This window comes from Schistocerca serialis, chromosome 5, assembly GCF_023864345.2.
Source record: "Schistocerca serialis cubense isolate TAMUIC-IGC-003099 chromosome 5, iqSchSeri2.2, whole genome shotgun sequence".
Lineage (NCBI taxonomy): Eukaryota > Metazoa > Arthropoda > Insecta > Orthoptera > Acrididae > Schistocerca > Schistocerca serialis.
The window spans coordinates 373541353-373562889 of NC_064642.1; the positions used below are offsets into that span (position 1 = coordinate 373541353).

Consider the following 21537-nt stretch of genomic DNA (forward strand, 5'->3'; position numbering starts at 1 on the left):
AGATGTGCGTATGTTTTCAAGATGGTGGTGCATGGTTTTCATCTGGAGTGAAGATGGGACAACAGGGCTGCAAGATGGTTACTGGATTGATCTTGTGTTGATGTACTTAGCAATAATAAACCCAAGATTAGTTTTTATTAGTGATTTATAAACTTAAAAGATCACCTGAAACACACACATGAAGCTGCTGAGCCACAACCTCGGACAATAAACTACTACAAAATAACTAAATGGAGTTGTGGATATGGAAATCTATATTATTAGTGGGGTCCAAATTAAAGCCATTTAAAATGAATGTAAGTAAACTTCATGAGGCAGGACCACTAATCTACCCACAGAACAACAACAACCACAACAACAACCACCACCACCACCACCACCACCACCACCACATTCCAGGACACTATTTTGGAGGCATACAATTGGCCTGTCTGACACTTCCTCAGTAGAGGAGGCTGTGGTCCAGCAGCTGTAATGTATCTCCCATTCCACAGGGACCCAACACTGCACCTCAAGATAACAAGTATGGTAGAATCAAATATAATGTACTTACTTTTCTGTACTGTTTTGACTTTTAGAACAACTAAAGGGTTAATGAAGAAGTGAGAGTTGACTACTGAAACTGTTTCTGTAAATATTTTAATAAATCACATTCATATTCCCTTACTCTGACAAATGAATAAATGAATGAATAAGACAGAGTGCACACAGAATTTAGTTTTGTTCATAAATCATGGCAAGGTTTATTTTTTCTCCTTTCCTTTTTACTTTTACTCTCAGGTCATTAAAAACATTTCATAACATTAAAGAGTAATGCATAAGGCTGGAGAACATTAATCCAATACATTTATTTATACCAATATATTTCAAAAAGTAGTACAATAATCTTGAAATGTGTTACTACGAGAAAGACGGGCTATTTATAAACAACGATTGATTTTTATACATACAGTGGTATGTAATATTCACATTTAGATACAGTAAATTAACTTTTTACATAATATAAAATATCAGACGTGATTTTGGCAAACCTTCTGGCTAATACTATATTTTCATCTCATCACAGCCTAGGAATTTGTTATGATTATGCTTTTATCACATTGTCTAGCATCTAAATTGAAACAAACACTGAGAAAGGTACAATATCATTTGGCAGCACAAAGCAACACAATGTGAATTGCTCTGAATCCAGTACCAAAGGATCAAATAATACTTATATTGGGGTTTGTGTTTACAGTTTTTTGTTTTGTTATTATATAAAACTGCCTTGATATCTACCAGTGTATTGTTTTATCTTTGCAAACACTTTTTTAATGTACACAGAGCAAAGTGATTCTTCCCACAAAAATAAACACTTCTTAAAGTTGGTACCAACAATTCGTTGCACTAAGGACAAATACACTGTTAAAATGTCTATTTTCTTAAATACAGAAAGACATTCACTTCCCTGTTTTCTCCAAATTGTAAACAGCCTTTGTATAAAAACTTTTCAACATAAAATAGCTGAGGAACTGAAATGTAATCCCGAAAATATATAGAGCTCTCAACTTCTTTCTTTACAGATAGATTACTCATTTACAATAGTATCATTTGTGCATGTATTATTTTAAATATTTATAGTAATGAGACTTTATCACATTTATTTTACAAAAACTAAAACTTGAACTTCATAAAAAATTACTCAGGCATTTCATTTTCCTGAGATGGCTGTCCTTGTTTTTGGACCATACACGATCTGGCAACAGATTCAAACAACCTGTAAAATATTAGAGAACACAAAATAATCACACGACTAGAGCTAAAACACAACATTTAATCATAATAAACTGTACTTACTTTTCTATTTCTGGAGCACAATGGACAAATTCATGATTCCAGAACTTGTACGTCGGATTTTTTATAAGTTCTATAAATGTAATGAGGAGGCCCCACGGGTGTGGTCTATTTACAATCAGTCTTTCAAGAAGGACCCTTGAATTAATAAGAGCATATAATTACTTTTTAAACTCTTTATCTTACAACAATATAAACAAATTACAAAATTATTTTACTGTACATCTCCAGGGTTGGGTCACATAAATGACTTTGTTTACATGATGATTACTGTGTTCTTTTAAACAGTGTGTATTAGTACATATGTAAAAAAAATTATACCACCATCTTTCAATGTAGTAATCCAAAGGAAACTTTACCCACTCTATGAATGTCTGACATACACGGAAATGTTGAACAGTACAGAAATGAAAGTAGAGCCTTGGTACAAAATCATTACTGCTCTATGAGGATTGATTAAAAGAGAAGAAAACTTTGTTTATGTGAAGTAGTTGTTACAGGTAAACACTGAGTCTCCTCTTTACTGGAGCTGGTTCAAAAATACTAATGACTTCATCTGTAACCACACACTTCGAAGCCCACTTTTGCATGGACGCGATTCTGAAGAAATCTGCTTCTTCAACTATTGCAAAGAAAACATTTTGAGTTTCACAATAGCCAGTTACAATAAGATATGGCTTTAGAACTGGAGGGTGAGAAACCACCTGCAGTCACAACTGAAAAATATATATATATATATATATATATATATATATATATATATATATATATATATATATATATATATATATACACGCACTACTTAATGCCTGAAATGCAAAAGAAAATGCAAGAAGGTGAGAGTATGTTCAAGAAAGTTCATTTATGAAACCTATGCTTACAAGTTGTATCTTACTACTTTGAGATTAAATAGATATCTACAAAATGGACAATGAGTAAGGAATGTATGAAGGTTCCTATTGTTTCTCAGCATAATTCATAAATTACCTTATTTTATGTTTTGTAAACTAGCATGGATGGTAAGCTTTCAAGTTGTAATAATCATGCCTCAAATGAGCCAGAAAAACTGGAATGTTCAGGAAATTCGTTTACACTTGATACTTGGGGTAACTATAATGTTCTGTGTTCAGAGCATACGTGTAATGATTCTCACAAATACATTGGGATCATGTATGTACAGTAAAGACACCTTCAGCAGCATGAAAGATGCAATATTACACTTTAAAAAATGGCACTATGAACGTTGCCACTGTTGCAAGCATCTCAGAAACCCCTTATTAAATATGAAGTTTTTTCTTATCTCTTTCAAATCAGGCTGTCTTTTTTCTCTTGTCTTGTTTCTGTTGTTAGTGATGGCAACAGTACAGTACCTACTGGCAAGTGTACGAAAGATCTCTGCTTTGATATTGGGGATCAAGATGGGCTACATACTGTGACAGGCTGCAACTTTTTTCAACACCTAATGATGGTAGAATAATAGATGCTGCTTTCTGTGGGATCAATTGGGCACATCACATGGACAGTTGCAGGCATTTCTCTCAAAATCTGGACAATTCTGGTTAAACTGCAACCTCTGTTACCCCACTGCAATCTTCCTCATGCTTTCCAAGGCTTTTGAGGAGGTACTTGAATAGCCTGTTGTGTTTGGAGATATTTGTCAAGGCTGTGTGTGTTTTTTCTGTCTCTGGCTTTGAATGACTTTTACCCTTTTAGTCTGAAAATGTGATGCCTGAACATTATGTGCAGCAAACTGTCACTAACTCTCAATCATTAAATAGGGCTTCCACTTAATTCAGGACAATGTTTCAGTCTTACTCAGCTGAACAACACCTGAATTAGTAACTTCCAGTTACTGACCCCCTCTCCTCTTTCTCATGTAAGTGTATCCACCTATGAAACTGTCCCTTGAGTGGAAGAGCTTGCCACTGAATGGTGAAGGCAAATGTCAATGGCCAAAAATGATCACATTCCACAAATCAAGATCTAACTAATTGTTATGAGGGACTCAACAAACTTATCACTGAAGCAGTTTGATGTAGAAACTACAGCACTTTATGTCCATTACTTTCACCTGAAAAATTACTTAGCACCAAGTGATAGCTGTTTTGAATGAACTGATTACCATCTACAAGAGTATTACATCTTGATAAAGGGATGGCTACTAGGACAGTTTGTGAGGAAAGTTGAAATCCCTTGACAGACATCCATGGCATCTTACAACTTGCAGCTTAGCTTTCAATATTTGTCCAGGAAACACCGTGTTCTATTTTGGGTAATAGGAGGAGGACTACATTAGCTCTGTATTTGGTAACATATGTGAAATAATGAAAAATTGAGGATGGAATGTGACAGTTGTATGAAAGTTGCAACCCACTGTATAGCAGATAAAAAAAAAAAAAAAAAAAAAACTTTTGATCAACAAGGCCTTTGTCAAAAATAGACGATTTGCATTTGAGCGCATGCGTGTGTACAGTGCATGACAATATATAACTGCCACTTTTCACTCCCCTAAAGCTCATTAAAGCATATCTGCTTCCTTTAACAGGACTCTCAATAATACGTTGTTTCACAAGGACTCCATTTACAGAAATTTCAATCAGTTTGAATCATTTATTAGGAAAAAAAAAAAATACAAAAAAGCTTCATTACTAAAATAATATTATTATCTGAATGTAGGAAATCATTAAAGAATCTATGCAGTTGCTGTGTCTGATTAAGGTAGTGGTAACTGTATATTATGATGCCATCCATTATGTAATCAATATTTTAAAGAGTACAACCAGTCAGCTGCATTACAAACAAATTGTATATATACAGCCGTAAGTTGCAGCTACAAGTAAAATTTATACATACTGCTGGCCATTAAAATTTGAATACCATGAAGATTACACACAACAAATGTTAAGTTGGCAGGAAGTTTACTGTGTACATGGTTATGCAAATGATTGGCACTTCAGTGCAAATGTACAAAGTACGGATGCTCAATGCTATTTACATTCTGTAAACAAGGAAAGGTCATTCAGCAGGTTTCTGATTTCCAAATCAGATCAGAGTGTTATTTGTTTTTGAGAAGATTATGTTCAGTCTCGTGTAAGGAGAAATATCTAACAGCAGGTGTCAGGATTTGACAGGAGGAGGATTGTGACCTATCAAGACTGCAGTTCATTGTTCCATGGTGCTTGTGTTGGTCAGGATCCAACAACTATCATGCATATATCGAACTGATAGGTTGAGGAGGTCCTAGTCAACACCGTATGGGATCTCAGTGGCTTCAGGCAAAAATCAGGATGGAATGTAACAATATTATGAAAGGAAAAAGTTGACACTCACTCACCATGTGGCAGAGATGCTGAGTCTCTCTGACCCAGCCTCCTCATTTCCCTCACCCAGTCACCACCCCATCTTGCACTGGTGCTACTGCTCCCAGTGTGACTTCAGTTCCCAGAGACTGCAATCATGTGTGTGTGAGTTCCATTTGCGTGAGCGTGAGCGCGCGCACCTGTTGTCTATATTTTGACAAAGGCCTTACTGACCGAAAGCTTTATTTGCGACAGTCCTTTTGTTGTGCCTATCTGCGACTGCTATATGGTGAGCGGCAACTTTCCTTTTCATAATATTATGCCAGTGGCTCCATGAGACTAGTGCCCCGAGAGGACAGACACTGTTCAATTTGCCCTGCAGGATATGGCCATGTCCCATATAATGAATAAGGAAATGGGCTCATTTGCATCAAGACGAGACAACTATCCACACGAAATAACAATGTGACGATGTCTGGAGCACCACAGACGCTCAGAAAGGTGACCTCTGTTGTGACTTCCTACGATTAAGCACAGCAGAATGGTGTCACTGGCGTACCAAATGGCAACAAGGGACACAGAATACCATCATACTACATTTTCAGTAACAGATACTATTGCGTACACAACATGATCACCCCTTCTCATAACTGGTTACTTGGTTACCAGTGGTTGCATCTCTGACATCCTATCTTCAAGGTCTCTGTGACATTACTTTCCAAAAGGATAACACAATAACACATTTCGCCCATGTTGTCCCGTACTATCTTGATACAGAGGCAGAGGGTGTTAGGCAATTGTTCTAACCAGTACGTTCTCTTAACCTCTCACCCATTGAAAATTTCTCACTCTGGGTAGCGAAGAGACTTTCACATCGTCACTCTCCAACCACTGTGACAAATAAATTCTTCGTAAGTGTTGAAGCACCAGGGAATGACATACCCTTATCCGTCATCAAACTCAGTTCAACTGTGCCCTGCCAGGTTGTTGCTTCTAGAGTGGCCGTTCTGTATACTAATTTGGCACACTGTATACCCCTCACATCATCTACAAATTTAATAATGTGTTCTTCCTACTACACCGCTTACTAAAATTTTGTTACTACTATCCTTCCCGGTGTTGCGTTTTTTGGTGGCTAACAGTGTATCATATACAAAAGTAGAAACTACAGTTACTATCAAGTTCTACTTAACATAGTTACTATCAAGTTCTACTTAACACATTTACGCACTGCTGCTGTTAGTTTTGCATATATCCACCGATTAAGGCTACGTATTATCCTACATACATACGACGTACTGCCCAAACCTTTAGAGAATTGGAATAATGCACCCAAACAATCAGCATTGTAAACTTCTTGTATTTGCGTTTTTTAACTGCCAGTCAGCCACATGATGCCACTATGAGTGCATCAGTGTGATCATTTAATTTTTTTTACTCCAGGTTCTTCAGTATTTCAATTTAAAAATGGCCAACTTGAAGGACCAAAGTATCACTATTAATTTTTGTTTAAGATCCACAAAACTGCCGTTGAAATATGCTAAGGCTAGCTTTTGGTGAGCAAGCTCTGGGCCAAGCAAGAACAATTGAGCAGTTTAAGTGATTTAAAGATGGCCGGGAGTTATGGAGGATGGCAAACTATTGGGCCAACTGTCATCATGCACAACTCTGGAGATCGCGGAAGTATGAGAAAGTGACCCACAAGAACAGAAGGCAGACAATCCATGAGGTTCGCAAAATTGTTGGAATTCATACCGGATATGTCAAGTTTGTTCCTTATCTTTCTGAATGCTAACTAATGAGACTATTGGTTTCGGGTGGGCAATGAAAGCCAAACAACAGTTTGAGCTGATCCAAATTTTTCGTGCAGGGTAATAACTGCTGATGAAAAATAGGTCTATGGTTATGAGCCCAAAACAAAACTATCTTAAAAGTATGAATACACCATCTCCTCACAGTCCAACCAAGCCGACAAAGTTTACAGCAACATCAAATCAATCCTAATGATTTTCTTTGACATTCGACAAATTGTCCACAAGGAATTTTTTTGATGTTTTGAGGAGATTGAGGGAAGATATTTGACGCCTGAGAGATGAGAGAATAAATACTATTATGACAACTGTATGAGAGAGCAGCATTTTCACTCCAAAGGAGACATTTGTGCAATATCTCAACTAATTCTGAATACAATTCAGCCAGTAGCCATATAGAACACTGCTTCCAACAATAGGAAAATAGCTGAAAGTATTGCACAAAAGCATAAGGGGACTACTTTGTAGGTAATGGCAAAGAGCTGGAAGGTCAATTTTCTGATTTTTATAGAGATATTCTCAGAAATTTAAGGCAGAAAAAAATTTTTTTAAAAATAAAAATCAATTCAAGCACATGTTATGACCCAGTGAAGCAAACAATCTGGTAAAATTTACATTTATCTATATACTACAATTAACTTACCTTGTAATTTGTTCCTGGATAGCTTCTGTATTGGCCTCAGCAAAAAGGTACAATAATGTACAGCTGAAGTAGTGTGTCTGGCTGTTTGGATATCTCAACTGGTTGGCAATAGCATTCAGAAAAAGGTACCGCCCTAAATATATGAAACAGCAATTGTAAAAGAAATGAAGGGTAAAACAGCTTAGGCAAAACACAAACTCAAATTATCTGGAACAAATAGATTAACAGCAGCTCCTTTTGAAACCAAGTACTGCCAACAATGCATAACATTGCACCATATACATGAAAAGATGACACACTGCTATTGCTACAAATAGTTAAGGTAACAACCTTTGCATGTCTAGAGTTTATGAATTCACTGAATTGACAAATCGAATTTTATATGTTGTATTTGCCATTCAGCAACTTCTAAGCTGCTATGAAAACAATATCTCTCACACATACTTATATTTCTTTTACTTCACAAGATGTATAAGGGAACAACATTAGTTACTTCATTCTGCATAATCTTGTTTTGTTATAAATATAAACAGTACTAATCAATAATCTATCGAGCTCTTTCACTGAACTGAATGACTCATCCACTATCAAGTATGCTCAGATACTGATCCGCTTAGCAAAAAGTATAGACTGTGGTTCCAACAAAGATGGCTGTATTAACGTCTTTAATTAGAGGCCGTCATTGTCATGTGCCTAGCTGAATAAAATACTTTCAGCAGCACAAACACAAAACTTCACTGTTAAGTTGGTGAAGGCATCACACCTAAACATCAATACAACGTTGCTGTAACTGTCAGTATTACACTAAAACTACTAAGTATCTCACATTACATTCCTAATGATGCCTACCTAAACTGACAAGGCATTTCACTTGGACTCACTTCAATCGTTTCTCTACTGTAGTAAGTGAAAGTAGGAACCAAAAATCTTATTTCTTTAAAGAGAGTGTCAGGAAATATTAAATTCCACATGTGTACACTTACATGACTGTAGAAGCATATTTACAGACATCACACAATTACTTTTCTCTCTTCCAAGACTGACACTCAATGCTCTACAGTATAATCAATGGTATTTCTATTTAGATACAAAATTGCACATGGACCCTGCTGGGGAAACTACCTACACTTAAGACAATGGGGGCATTGTGCAACATTTCTTCAAAACTCCACAGAGATAAATGATTGCAGCTGGAAGACTAAGATTTGAATACATCAGATTGAAGATTAAACTGTTCACATGATTAAAACTGATTAAGAATGGATACAGTTCAACTGCAGATGTAAGAGTGTGTGTGTGTGTGTGTGTGTGTGTGTGTGTGTGTGTGTGTGTGTGTGCTTTACTAGAAAATGGTAAGTGTTGGAACAAATCCAAGGAATGACTGGGTATCAATTTACGAGACACTCAAACTGCTACATGTGTAAGACTGAGTCTGAAGAAAAAGCTCCTGAAATTGTGAATCTGAAATACTGTATAACATGGAAGTGACATATGGATGATAAAAAATTTTAGACAAGAGGATACGAGATTACAATCTATTTCTTTTTTTTTTATATCATTTCACTGCACTGGTTTTAATATGGTTCACATTTTTTACTTGACAGGAGAGAAAATAGGGTGTTGCAAAAAGACAGCACTAACTTTTACTGTGGATGGTAGGATGGAAACTTTTTTTTATTATTAACAAAAATGAAAAAGGTAAATGTTGCAATATTTGACATGCAGGACGCTGAAAAACTTAACGGTATAGGGATTGTCAGCATTCGACCTACTGTTTCTTTAAATTAGAGGGAAACAAAACCATCTTTCACACACACAACTGCACAGGTACCTAAATGCATCCACACAATGTGACATCATAATGGGCACCAATAATTAAATGAATGTCATGATGTCCAGTTTAGGTGATATAATAAAATGAAACACACTCGTGCTCATGAATTAAGAATAATGCTGATACATGGTGAAACAACGCTCTGGTGGGCAGTTTGCAAGTTTAAATCACCTCAGGGTATGACCATGTGGTGTAACTAACCTGCGGTCGTCGCACGGTGGTGCTGGCAGCAGTCCACATACGCAGAGGTACAGCGAGAGTAGCAAGTACGAGTGCAGACATTTTCAGACGTGCTAATGGTGACTGTGTGTTGAAAATGGCTCAAAGACTACACATTGATGGCGTTATGAGGAGTAGAATACTAGGGTGACTGGAGGCTGGTCAAACACAGCAGGTCATAGCACGGGCCCTCAGTGTGATCTCAAGATTATGACAACAATTCCAGCAGACACGAAACATGTCCAGGCACTGCAGTATGGAACATTCACAGTGTTCGACACCACAAGAAGATCGCTATCTCACCATCAGTGACCGCCGACAGCCATGGAGTACTACAGGTGGCCTTGCCAAAGACCTTACCGCAGCCACTGGAACAGCTGTCTCCAGACATACAGTCTACAGATGACTGAGCAGACAAGTTTAGTCGCCTCGAGACCTGCATGGTAAATTCCACTGACCCCTAGTCACAGGAGAGCCTATAAAGCCTGGTGTCAAGAACACAGTACATGGTCATTGGAACAATCATCCCACGTTATGTTCACGGACGAGTCCAGGTGTAGCCTGAACAGTGATTCTCACTGGGTTTTCACCTGGCGTGAACCAGGAACCAGATACCAACCCCTTAATGTCCTTGAAAGGGACCTGTATGGAGGTCGTGGTTTGATGGTGTGCGGTGGGATCATGACTGGTGCATGTACACCCTTTCAGGTTTTTGACAGAGGAATTGTAATGGGTCAGGTGTATTGGGACATCATTTTGCACCAGTATGTCCGCCTTTTCAGGGGTGCAGTGGGTCCCACCTTGCTCCTGTTAGATGATAACGCATGGCCCCACTGAGCTGCCATCGTGGAGGAGTACCTTGAAACAGAAGATATCAGGCGAATGGAGCGGCCTGCCTGTTCTCCAGACCTAAACCCCATTGAGCACGTCTGGAATGCTTTCGGTCGACGTATTGCTGCACATCTTCAAAATGCCTAGGACACTTCAGGAGCTCCGACAGGCACTGGTGCAAGAATGGGAGGCTATACCCCAGCAGCTGCTCAACCACCTGACTCAGGGTATGCCAACCCGTTGTACGGCCTGTGTATGTGTGCATGGTCATATCCTGTCAGAGTACATGTGCAGGAAACAGTGGTGCTTTGTAGCACATGTGTTTTGGGACGGTTTTCTCAACTTACCACCAATACCATGGACTTACAGATCTGTGTCGTGTGTTCCCTATGTGCCTATGCTATTAGTGCCAATTTTGTGTAGTGCCACGTTGTGTGGCACCACATTCTGCAACTATCCTTAATTTATGATCATGAGTGTATATGACTTCTTATAAACAGGATCATCATCTCCACTGTAAGACTGTTCTAAAAGAAATTATGTTCATCAAGTAAACAAAAGCAAATGGTATTTACCCTCAGTATCAAGATCAACAGCCAAATTCTGAAATATGTCCATGTGTGATGAATGGGCAATTGTAGACATATTTGGTGTAAGCCCCTTGTTGCGAATGTATGCAATGGCTTGCGTTCCCACATATAACACCAAAGCATTCATCAAGGGTATGTTGTACCGCATTCCAGGTTCATTGGATACCTGCAAGTTGCTTCTTAGCTCTGAAAGAAATGTTACTGGTGCTCTAGCTTTGAGATATGAATCCAAATCCTGGAACAAAGACAATATGTACAGATTAATGTTGTTTAATGAGCCACTACAGTAAACAAAGAACATTAGACAACAAGTGATGCTACAAATGTTTGGCTTACTTTCTTGAAACTCATTGGCTGAATCATGGAAGCAAAATTTGTTATTACTCTTGGAGCATGAATAATTTCTGGTAACATATCCACTTTCAGATTTGGTGTGAATGGATCTGGCAGTCTCATATTTCTTGGAAATGCAGACAATATTAAATTTCTCATCTGAAAAGGTATAAAACAATTTATATTTATCATTTCACAACTACTAAAATAAATAATAAGTAGTTGCTGTGAGATGTTATACCTGTATGCAATTTGGCGGTATTACATCACAAAATCCATAATGATAATCACATAAAAATTCTGGGAAGTCGTGAAGGAGCACTAGTAACACTCTCAGTGTTCCTTTGTACAGCAGTGTTACTGGCTTCGCTAGTTCTGCATTACGGAGGAAGGGTGCCAAAAACTTAAACAGATCTATGAGAAGCTGGGCGTACATTCCCCATCCCTAAAAAATGGAACAAATACCAAGAAACACCATCACTTCATCATAAATTTAACACCAATAAAGAAATCCAGGTAGAGTACAAGATTTTTTTATAAAGGAAAACAGTGAGGGTATGTAAATTCATAGGCTTCCACAGCTAGTGCCAATTTGAAAAAAAATCTTATTGGTATCCAGCTGCATTATTATAAAACACAAAAACATGGTTGAAATGTCCATGGAACAGTGTTCTATAACGATGTACCTTAACATGTCGAGGCTAGTCACAAGATCCCACACACATCAACAATCTAGTTCCTGATTATTTTGTTTATGGTCCAAATATGTCTTTCACAATGGTGAACTACTTTTCTTCTTTACAATGTCAAAAATTCTAGTTTTGTCGCACTTTCCAATTACAAAACAAATTGCAGATGCGAACAACCACTTTGCTATACATCTAAAACTTACACCTTCCAATAATTAAAGTGTCAAACTAGAAAATACTACTAAATGTCTCAATATAAGCAATACTTTAGTTGGGAACCGAGACCTAATTGTTGAAGGTATACACTGTGCAAATGCATAACAAAGGTCCATTCAAAATACAAGAAACAGAAACACATCGTGCATCACAAAAAAAATTCAAACACAAACGTGTTCCAGTACCAAACAACAACCACAATAATCTCCCTCTAACATACAATTCATATAATAACCACAATGGTAAAGTAAGAGACCTTAAACGGTCAAAAGCAGAGGTGAAAACTCAAACTGATTTTCAACACATTACATATAAATTCTTTTAAGACCAGATTCTAACTCTTGAGCATACCTTCTGCTGAGGGGTAAGTGCTAGCATCCTTCCAATAAACACACGATGGGAGATGAGTTCCAACCAAGCATAAGCAAAACCTGGAGCTTTTGCTGGTCGCAGAATGTGCATTGTATGACAGAATGCAGTCAACACCTAATAACAAAAAATAAAGGAGTAGATTAACTAGACTAGCTTTTTCCAATATTCATATAATGATACAATAGAAAACTATTCCATTCTTACAATGAGAGCAATAAATATATACTTCAGCAGTATTTTGGATAGAAAATGAGAAATGTGTCATGCTCACTGTTAAAACAAATTTCACAAACAATAACAAAGACAACATTAAGAAAAGGCATTGTTATATTGCACAAACCTGGAAATTTATGGCTTCTAAGATTGGTTCTGGTGCATTCAGTTCCAAAAACAGCATTATAAATATACGGTGATATGGTAATTGCTGAAAATCTGCTAAGCGATTGTCATGATCTTGCAGCAGAACTCCTGCTACAATTCCTAGCACCTAGAAATATAAAATTAATGACATGTTTATAAATCTTTGAACCACCATCATCATATCATCATCATCATTAACAATTCAGTCGGTTATAGAATAACCTTAGTGCAAATATTTTCTTTCTTGCAGGTAAACCACATACCTTATTTAACAAGTTGATTTTTGTTGTTGTATTTGATGCATCTCCTGAATGTTTCACTAATAGAGCAATGAGACGTACAAATGCATCTAATGTGTGAAAACATTTTGCACGAACCATTGTCGGTGAACCATTTTGTTCAGCAAGTGCTCGATAACAAACATCCACACACATTTGTGTACTCAGTCGGAAAAAACGTGTAATGAGATCATCTGTTTTAAGAATTCCGTGGCCATTCATCTGCAACAATAAGAAAAAAGTACACATTCAGTAAGCATTGTGTGCCAATGAATTTTTGTCATCACAGGCTGCTCTGGGGACAAATTTTGTAAAACATGTTTAACCCAAGTAGTGAAGCAAATGGTACAGAAAAAGGCTGATCCCTAATTTAATGGACTTTAATTTTACCTTTTTATTTCACTACCATAAGAGCAGTTGGCCAGTATCCAAATAGTAATCACATACAAGAGGACTTCAAAAAGTAAGTAACACATTACTGTGGCAGGACAAGTAACTATTACTGAATGCTGCATTAAGTTGCAAAGTGACACAGATACATAGTACAATTTTTCAAAATTCAAGTCTCTCCAAAAAATCAGAATGTTCCAACAATCATCCTATTCCTCAACAATAAAAATCATCTCCTTGGTTACCGAGTAATTTGAGAATTGTTGTGTGAATGACCACACCATCAGAAAATCTGTGACTGCTGCGAATCAGTTACTCAGTTGCCTGGACACTTTCATCAGTAGTCTATGTCAATGGCATTCCTTCCCAATCACCATCATCTATGTCTGTGTGGACTTCGTCAAACTGTTGACATCATTTAATTACGGCTGGATGCAACATTGTGTTTGGTCCATACACTGCCAGAAATTCATGGTGACTCTTTATGCTTATTATGCTTATATGTTTTATGCCACATGCTTTAACTTTGGAGTACATTACCAGTTGCTGTGCCATTTCATTTCACTCCCACATTGTGATACACCTGTTATCCGTACCGCAGCAGAACTGTAATTGTACAATGCCTTGAATATGTACTCTCTTATGACAGTGTGCCACTCACTCAAGTAATACAATGGTCCTGAATGAGGGACGACCTGTAACTTACTTTCTGAAGTCCTCTTGTACAAGCATAAAATATTGTCATAATTCCAGAAAAATTTGGTGACAATGTGGTAGAGGTTTGTAATTCTGTGTAGCTGTCCAGTGACCCTACTTAAAATCAGAATGAACTGTGTCTTTTTTCAATCAAAAGGGCACTACCTTGTGATAGTTACAAACAACTGACAGTTGTTAGAGAAGGGGGGAGGGTGTTCTTGTATTAGATGTAGAATTTAATGACTAGTGCTTCTAGTCTGGAAACTTCAGTTTTTCAATTTCACACTCCTCATTTTCTATATCTATAATTCACATTTGCGTGTGATGCTCAAAAGTGCAGTTTTGGAAGATATAATTTAGCATTTATGTATTGTTTTATTATTTTAAAATTTGACAGCTGCATAATGAGTATCCAAAACCAGAAACCGATTTTGCAAAAGACTATCTTCTTAAAAACTATTTTTCGATAACCAAGAAAGCATGAAGTGAGCTACTGCCCGAGTTAAGCCTGTTTGTGGACCCCAGTAGACAAAACCTGCCTTTCTACCATCACACAGTATCATCAGTAGAAGCAAAGCTGACTGAGCTTGACTGAATATTCTAATTCAATTCACAGTAACAGGAAGACATGCACAGTTAAAGTGTCATGCCATTCACACATATCTAGGGTGGTGAGCTGTTATTGGAAAGTTAACGGATGTGAGGATCTATGGTACATTACTAATTTTGAAAGACAATAGCAGTCCTGCAATAATTACAGAGGAGCTACAACACTGACGAAGGGCGAAGGTCATGGTGCGCTTGACAAGGGTGATAGAAACCAGCCCAAGCACATAAATGGTACAGTTGTTCTTAGCCAGATGGAAGGGGCAAGACTAAAGGATAACATAGGACCCCAGCTGCGTTTCCAGCAAGCAGGTTTTCACTAAGTTTACACCACTTATGACAACATGGTAGTAGTGACGAGTTGTTAAAAACAGGGCTTACAGAAGCCAGATAGACTGAAATTAAGAGAAGCAGGTTATTAATCAACGAGAATACATGCAACATAGTGGGGCCAACCTTCCATCTATCGCCACAATTATAGGGATCACGCAACTGAATGTAGCACAACCACTGTTGTTTTGGCCAGAAGTACCTTTGGAATTATCGCGTGTCAAACATAACATTTCTAAATCAAACTTTAGAACCTGACCTCATCCATTCCATGGATGGATTCATTGTTGCACACGAAAGATGCATTTCAGCCAAGCATTACTGTAGCATATAGAGCAGTTCAGAGAAGGTTAACGATGCATGATAGTGATTTTGAATGCTGTAATACAAAGTGCCACAGTGGCTCTCACTCTGCTGAGCTGAGAGAGAGATTTTAGTGTGAATGCAAAAAAGGTGTAATTTAGGGTTACAAGGTAATGAGGCAGCAGCACTATTACGAAGGTCAAAACTGCCAAAAGAACAAAACAAGTGTGATAAATAGACTCCTAAGGAAACTAGTAATAATCAGTATACAAAGAAAGATTGGATACAGTATCTAACACTTGAGGGTGATAAAAGTCATGGGATATCTCCTAATATCCTGTCGGACATCTTTCTGCCTGGTGTAGTGCAACTCAACGTGGCGTGGACTCAGCAAGTTGCTGGAAGTCCCCCTGCAGAAATAATGGGCCACACTGCCTCTATAGCCGCCATAATTGAGACAGTGTTACCAGTGCATGAGTTTGTGCATAAACTGGCCTCTTGATTACTTCCCACTTCGACAGGATTAGTGTTGGACAATCTGGTTGGCCAAACCATTCGCTTTAACTATCTGATGTGGCGCACTGCCATCCATAAAAATTACATCATTGTTTGGGAACATGAAGTCCACCAATGGTGGCAAATGGTTTCAAAGTACCCAATCAATCATTAACAGTCAATGATCTGTTCAGTTGGGCCAGTGGACACAGATCATTCCATCAAAACACAGCCACACCATTGTGGAGCCACCACCAACTTGCACAGTACCTTGATGACAAATGGGTCCCATAGCTTTCTGGGGTCTGCATCATACCTTAACCTCACAATAAGCTCTTACAAACTGAAATTGGGCCTCATCTGAGAAAGCCATGGTTTTCCAGTTGTCTAGGGCGCAGCCAATATGCTCGAGGGCCAAGGAGAGGCACTGCAGGCGATGTCATGCTGTTATCCAAGGCACTCTGGTTGGGCATCTGCTGCCACAGCCCATTAAGGCCAAATTTCGCCGCACTGTCCTACTGGATATGTTCCACATTGATTTCTGCGGCGCTTCTTGTCTGTCACCACTGACAACTCTACACAAACACTGCTGCTGCTGATCATTAAGTGAAGGCTGTCGGCCACTGCGCTGTCTGTGGTGAGAGGTAATACCTGAATTTTGATATTCTTGGCACACTCTTGACACTGTGGATCTCTGAATATCCAATTCCCTAACAATTTCCGAAATGGAATGACCCACACTTCTAGCCCCACCTATCTACCATTTCACCTTCAAAGTCTGTTAATTTTCGTCATGCAGCCATAATCACATTAGAAACCTTTTCCCATGTATCACCTGAGCACAAATGACAGCTCCGCCAATGCACTGCGCTTTTTACAGCTATCGCTATCTGTACATGTGCATATCACTATCCCATGACTCTTGTCACGTCAGTGTATAGTATACAATGAAACTTTTTTTAAAGTCAACCCGAGGAACCAGGTCTTGTTCACAGAGCGGCAATGTAGTGCACTGACCACATATGGGCGAATTAGTGTGAGCCTGAGCGGTGTATTGCAGATGCGCCAACAACAGGAGAGTGCGGAATGCTGTTATTGTAATAATTCAACAGGGCCAACACAATGTTGTGAGGTATGTTAGGTTACTGAAAGAGTGATACTGGACAAACTAGTGCAGCTAACAGAAAGGTAAATTTCCACACTGGCAGTGGCATTGGTATTTTAGGATACACAACTGGTAGCGGACCTTATGCACAACAAGCATGTCACTGCAGACTATAAGTACTGGACTTTTGTAACGAAATTATTCTCAGGCTTGCAGCTCTACAAGAACTAAGGGACTGTGCCGGCTGAGGTCACTACATGGACCTGTCAGTAGAAGTCACACGTTGAAGGCCATGGCGTGGCAACAGCTCGTGGACTTAGTGCCACAGCACAGTAGGCCACCCCTGGTCTACTCCAGCAGTGCCTCTGATTCTTGCTAAGGGAAAAACGGTTGCTCCCCTTGAACACCAACTGCCCTCCACCACTGCAGACAAGCGCCACACTTCCTCCACTGTGAAGGAGCTGAGGTGCCGCCTGGAGCTGCAGTAGGTATGGCATCATCGAGTGTACGTGCCATGCCACTGGTACAGAAGATTCATTGTTGGCTTACATAATGAGTCTGCCAGTGCACAGCTCAGACTCTGCATCAGCAGCATGGGATACACAAGCAGCCAGCCCAGCATAACCTAGAAGACAGCTGACCCCTCAGTGTTCTACACAGTGCAGATGTTTCAACAGAGAGATTGTTAACTTTCCAGCTGCCTTTCTCTTGAGCCTCCTGGGCTCCTCCTCACCCTTGACTGTCCAACTCTTGCCATCTTGGCTCATAGCTGCCACAACAACAGAAGTGAGGATGTTGACCATATGTAACAACACAAATGCTTGAGACAGGAAAGACCAACAGGAATGCTGGACAGAAAATTAAGAAACCACTATGCAGTGTAGATATGAACAGTTGACTGGACTGATATGCTGCTAAGCTCAGTCACACCAATATAAAAGTCAATGAAGTTGTATAAAAAGTAGCTGTTTGTTTTCTCAATTGAAGAGTTTAAATGCTCAAGTTTTACGCAAGTCAGCAACAGGTCAGAAACATAGCAGGGATCCATCTGTCCTGGTAACAGAACTTCCAGAAACATATGCAACAGACACTGGCAGGTGAAGCTGCTATGATGACAATCTTTTGTTTCAAGAATGAAATTTTAATTCTGCAGTGCAGTGTGTGCTGATAAGAAACTTCCTGGCAGGCCCGCCCCAGGCTGTGGCTAAGCCACGTCTCCACAATATTCTTACTTTCAGGACTGCAAGTTTTGCAGGAGAGCTTCTGTGAAGTTTGGAAGGCAGGAGAAAATGTACTGGCAGAAGTAAAGCTGTGGGGATGGATTGTGAGTTGTGCTTGGATAACTCAGTCAGAAGAGCACTGGCCTGCGAGAGGCAAAGATCCCGAGTTCGAATCTTCATCTGGCACACAGTTTTGATCTGCCACGAGGTTTCGCAATCTTTTGCTAGTTTTGGGGAGCCAGTTTCTAAATGTTATAACAAATGAGCACTCCAAGAAAGATACACTAACACACAGACGGTCAGAGAAACTATGTCAAGAAACCAGATAGGAATGGCAAAACTTTCACCCATGTATGGCATACCACCCTGCTTGGAGTCTTAGCATACTACAACTAACTGTTAATCTTTTTTTACGTATATAAACTGAAGTGGTGAGTGAAAATTTTTAGCAAGGTCGAGACTCGAACCTGGGTCCCCTCACGGCAGTTCACACTACTGCACAAATTATCCTGGCACGCCTTCCTTCTCGAACCAAATTCTCACTGCCGCCCCAGTCTACTTTAAATTCCCCCGTTACATATGAACACAATTGCCGAGGCTCTCCATGTTCTGGAGTAACAACTCAGCATCAAACATAAATGGGGGATCCAGCCTGAAACCCAGGTGTAGGGACTTACACAAATGTAATAACATAATTTCAGTGAAAATTTGGATCGAGGAGGGAGGCGTGCCTGGATAATTCGTGCAGTTATGTGAACTGCTGTGCCAAGGTGGCTTAATGACTAATGCACCTGCCTCATAAGCAGACGACACGGGTTCAATTCCTTGCCTTGGCACAAATTTTCCTCACCACTTCAGTCTATATACATAAAATCTTATATGAGGCAGTAGTCTCAAATTTATTCATTTCATTTGTACAACTACTAATCATCAGCACAGAACAGATGAAACAGCATCTAAGAAGAATAAAAATAATACTAAAAAGCTAAAAAATTAAATACACAAATTGTGTGTAAAAATATTTGTACACCTACTGCAAAACTACGAAGATTCTCTCCAGATAGTTACTATGAAGACAAATATGCAGACTTGAGGTTTGAAGTGCTGTGATGTGTATTTCATTTGTCATGTATACAAAACTGAAAATACAGCACACACTGTGTCAAACAAAAACAACAAATAATCATCTATTTATGATATGGAATTTTTCATATCGACAATACCGTTCATAGTGACATCACTTTTAATGACGTATTGGCTATAACAATGAAATCTGACAGTTCTGTGTAAATCCTATGTAAAAGACTATTTAAAAAATCATTAAGTACAACATTGCTTACTGTGACTTATCATATAAAACAACAGATTCTTTATTAAATTTTCAGAGAAATGTATCAGCTATAATGTCCATTGCCCATTTTTTTCTCACATATATGGGTATTACTAACAACAATGTAACACTTATTTTCAAACTCTTGCTTTCTGTAGACCATTGGTTTCAAGTCAGTATGTGTGTTAGACAGTCAATGCAAGTTGTCAAAGAGAGAGAGAGAGAGAGAGGAAAGTATTTAATACTGAAAACAGTCACACATAATATGGTGATTAGAAAATGGAGAAACAAATGTCAGCACTGCACAGGAACTGGATGTCTGACAATCAACGATTTCTACAATTTTGAAGGGCAGAGAGAGAATACAGTCTCTTTCCAAATAAAATTCTTTAACAACCAAGTGGGTGATACCATCTGAGCACAAAGATATTTAAGAAGCCCTGCTTACATGGTTCAAGCTGCAAAGACCAAACAATGTGCCAATCAATGGACCTATTCTTCAAGCGAAAGCCAACAAATTTGCATGTCTGGTGGGAAAAACGAACTTCAATTCTTCTTCATCTTATGTACAATGTTTTCGAGGTCGCCATAATATGATTACCGAGATAATCTGTGGCAGCGCTGCTGGTGTATCTGATGGCGCAACAGATGAATGGCTATCTAAGAAGTGTCCTGTTCTGTGTGTGGGCTGAAAGCCAGATGATATATTCAATGCAAACGAAACTGGCTTGTTTTACAACATGACCCCAGATTGGATATTGAAATTTAATGATGAACAGTGTTCAAGAGGGAAAATGCCTAAGGTAAGAATCATAGTTATGGCTGCAGAGAATATGACAGTATCATTTAAAGAAGAGCTCTTGGTGATCAGAAAATCAAGAAACCCTAGATACATCATCACTCTCTACCTGTAGTTCATGAAAACAATGCAAGATCTTGGATGACATCTAACATTTCTGTGAAATGGCTGAATAACCAGGACTCTCAGCCAATATCAAAGAAACAAAAAATTATTCTCCTGGTAGATATCTGCCCTGCTCATCCAGTAGTTGACAATCTGCAGTGCATACAGCTTGTGCGTTTACCTCCAAACATCACTTCAGTTCAACAACCTATGGGTCAGTGAGTTATAAAAGCGCTGAAAATGCAGTACAAGAAACACCAAATGATGAACATTTTACAAAAAATCTAAGAAGGTAAAGAAAAAGTTTTCAACCGTATTGATGCAATTTTAATATCTGAAGTGTGGGAAAGAGTTACACTTTGTCCAGGTGAACAAGAGTCTTACCGTGTACGTCTAAGTGACTGAAGACCTCTCTGGGGAACACCACCTTGATGAAGCACTGTTTGCGCAGGTGGAGAGGCTTGAGTACGCGTACCTGTGTGAAGCTGAGGGCTATGCCGAAAGTAGAGGATCTACTGCTGGAAAGTGATGGATCAGACTAAGAGTGTCCCACAACGTCCCATCTTCCCTATCCACTCCTAGTCCTGCCTAACTCCCTGACCCAACCCAAGCTGTGATGTGATCCGTGCCGAGAGGTGCATGGCACATGGGAAGATGTGTTGCAAATGGAGCCTCAGGGATACTGGGCTACCTTCCTGAGTAAGTAGCCTTACACCACACAGTGTATTCTTGGTGTGGACCTTGTGGATCCCCAAATCTCGTGGGACCAAAATGGACATGACTAAAGAAAACAAAAAAACAAACTAACTGAGGGGCAAATTGAGACCTCAGATATCCAAACATCGGGGTC

General features: G+C 38.9%; 1 protein-coding gene across 6 annotated transcripts in view; it reads right to left on the reverse strand.

The window, feature by feature from the left end:
- Nucleotides 1-833: 833 nt before the first annotated feature.
- Nucleotides 834-21537, reverse strand: part of LOC126482339 (CCR4-NOT transcription complex subunit 1) — a 129116-nt gene continuing 108412 nt past the window's right edge. For all 6 annotated transcript variants that reach the window (XM_050106420.1, XM_050106415.1, XM_050106417.1 and 3 more), the window contains exons 34-42: nucleotides 13294-13530; nucleotides 13011-13157; nucleotides 12650-12784; nucleotides 11635-11838; nucleotides 11397-11552; nucleotides 11046-11295; nucleotides 7587-7719; nucleotides 1837-1971; nucleotides 834-1756 (exon numbers count right to left, since the gene is read on the reverse strand). In XM_050106420.1, coding sequence (XP_049962377.1) covers nucleotides 1678-1756; nucleotides 1837-1971; nucleotides 7587-7719; nucleotides 11046-11295; nucleotides 11397-11552; nucleotides 11635-11838; nucleotides 12650-12784; nucleotides 13011-13157; nucleotides 13294-13530 — 1476 coding nt within the window. In that variant the 3' untranslated portion in view covers nucleotides 834-1677. The remainder of the gene's footprint in view (nucleotides 1757-1836; nucleotides 1972-7586; nucleotides 7720-11045; nucleotides 11296-11396; nucleotides 11553-11634; nucleotides 11839-12649; nucleotides 12785-13010; nucleotides 13158-13293; nucleotides 13531-21537) is intronic.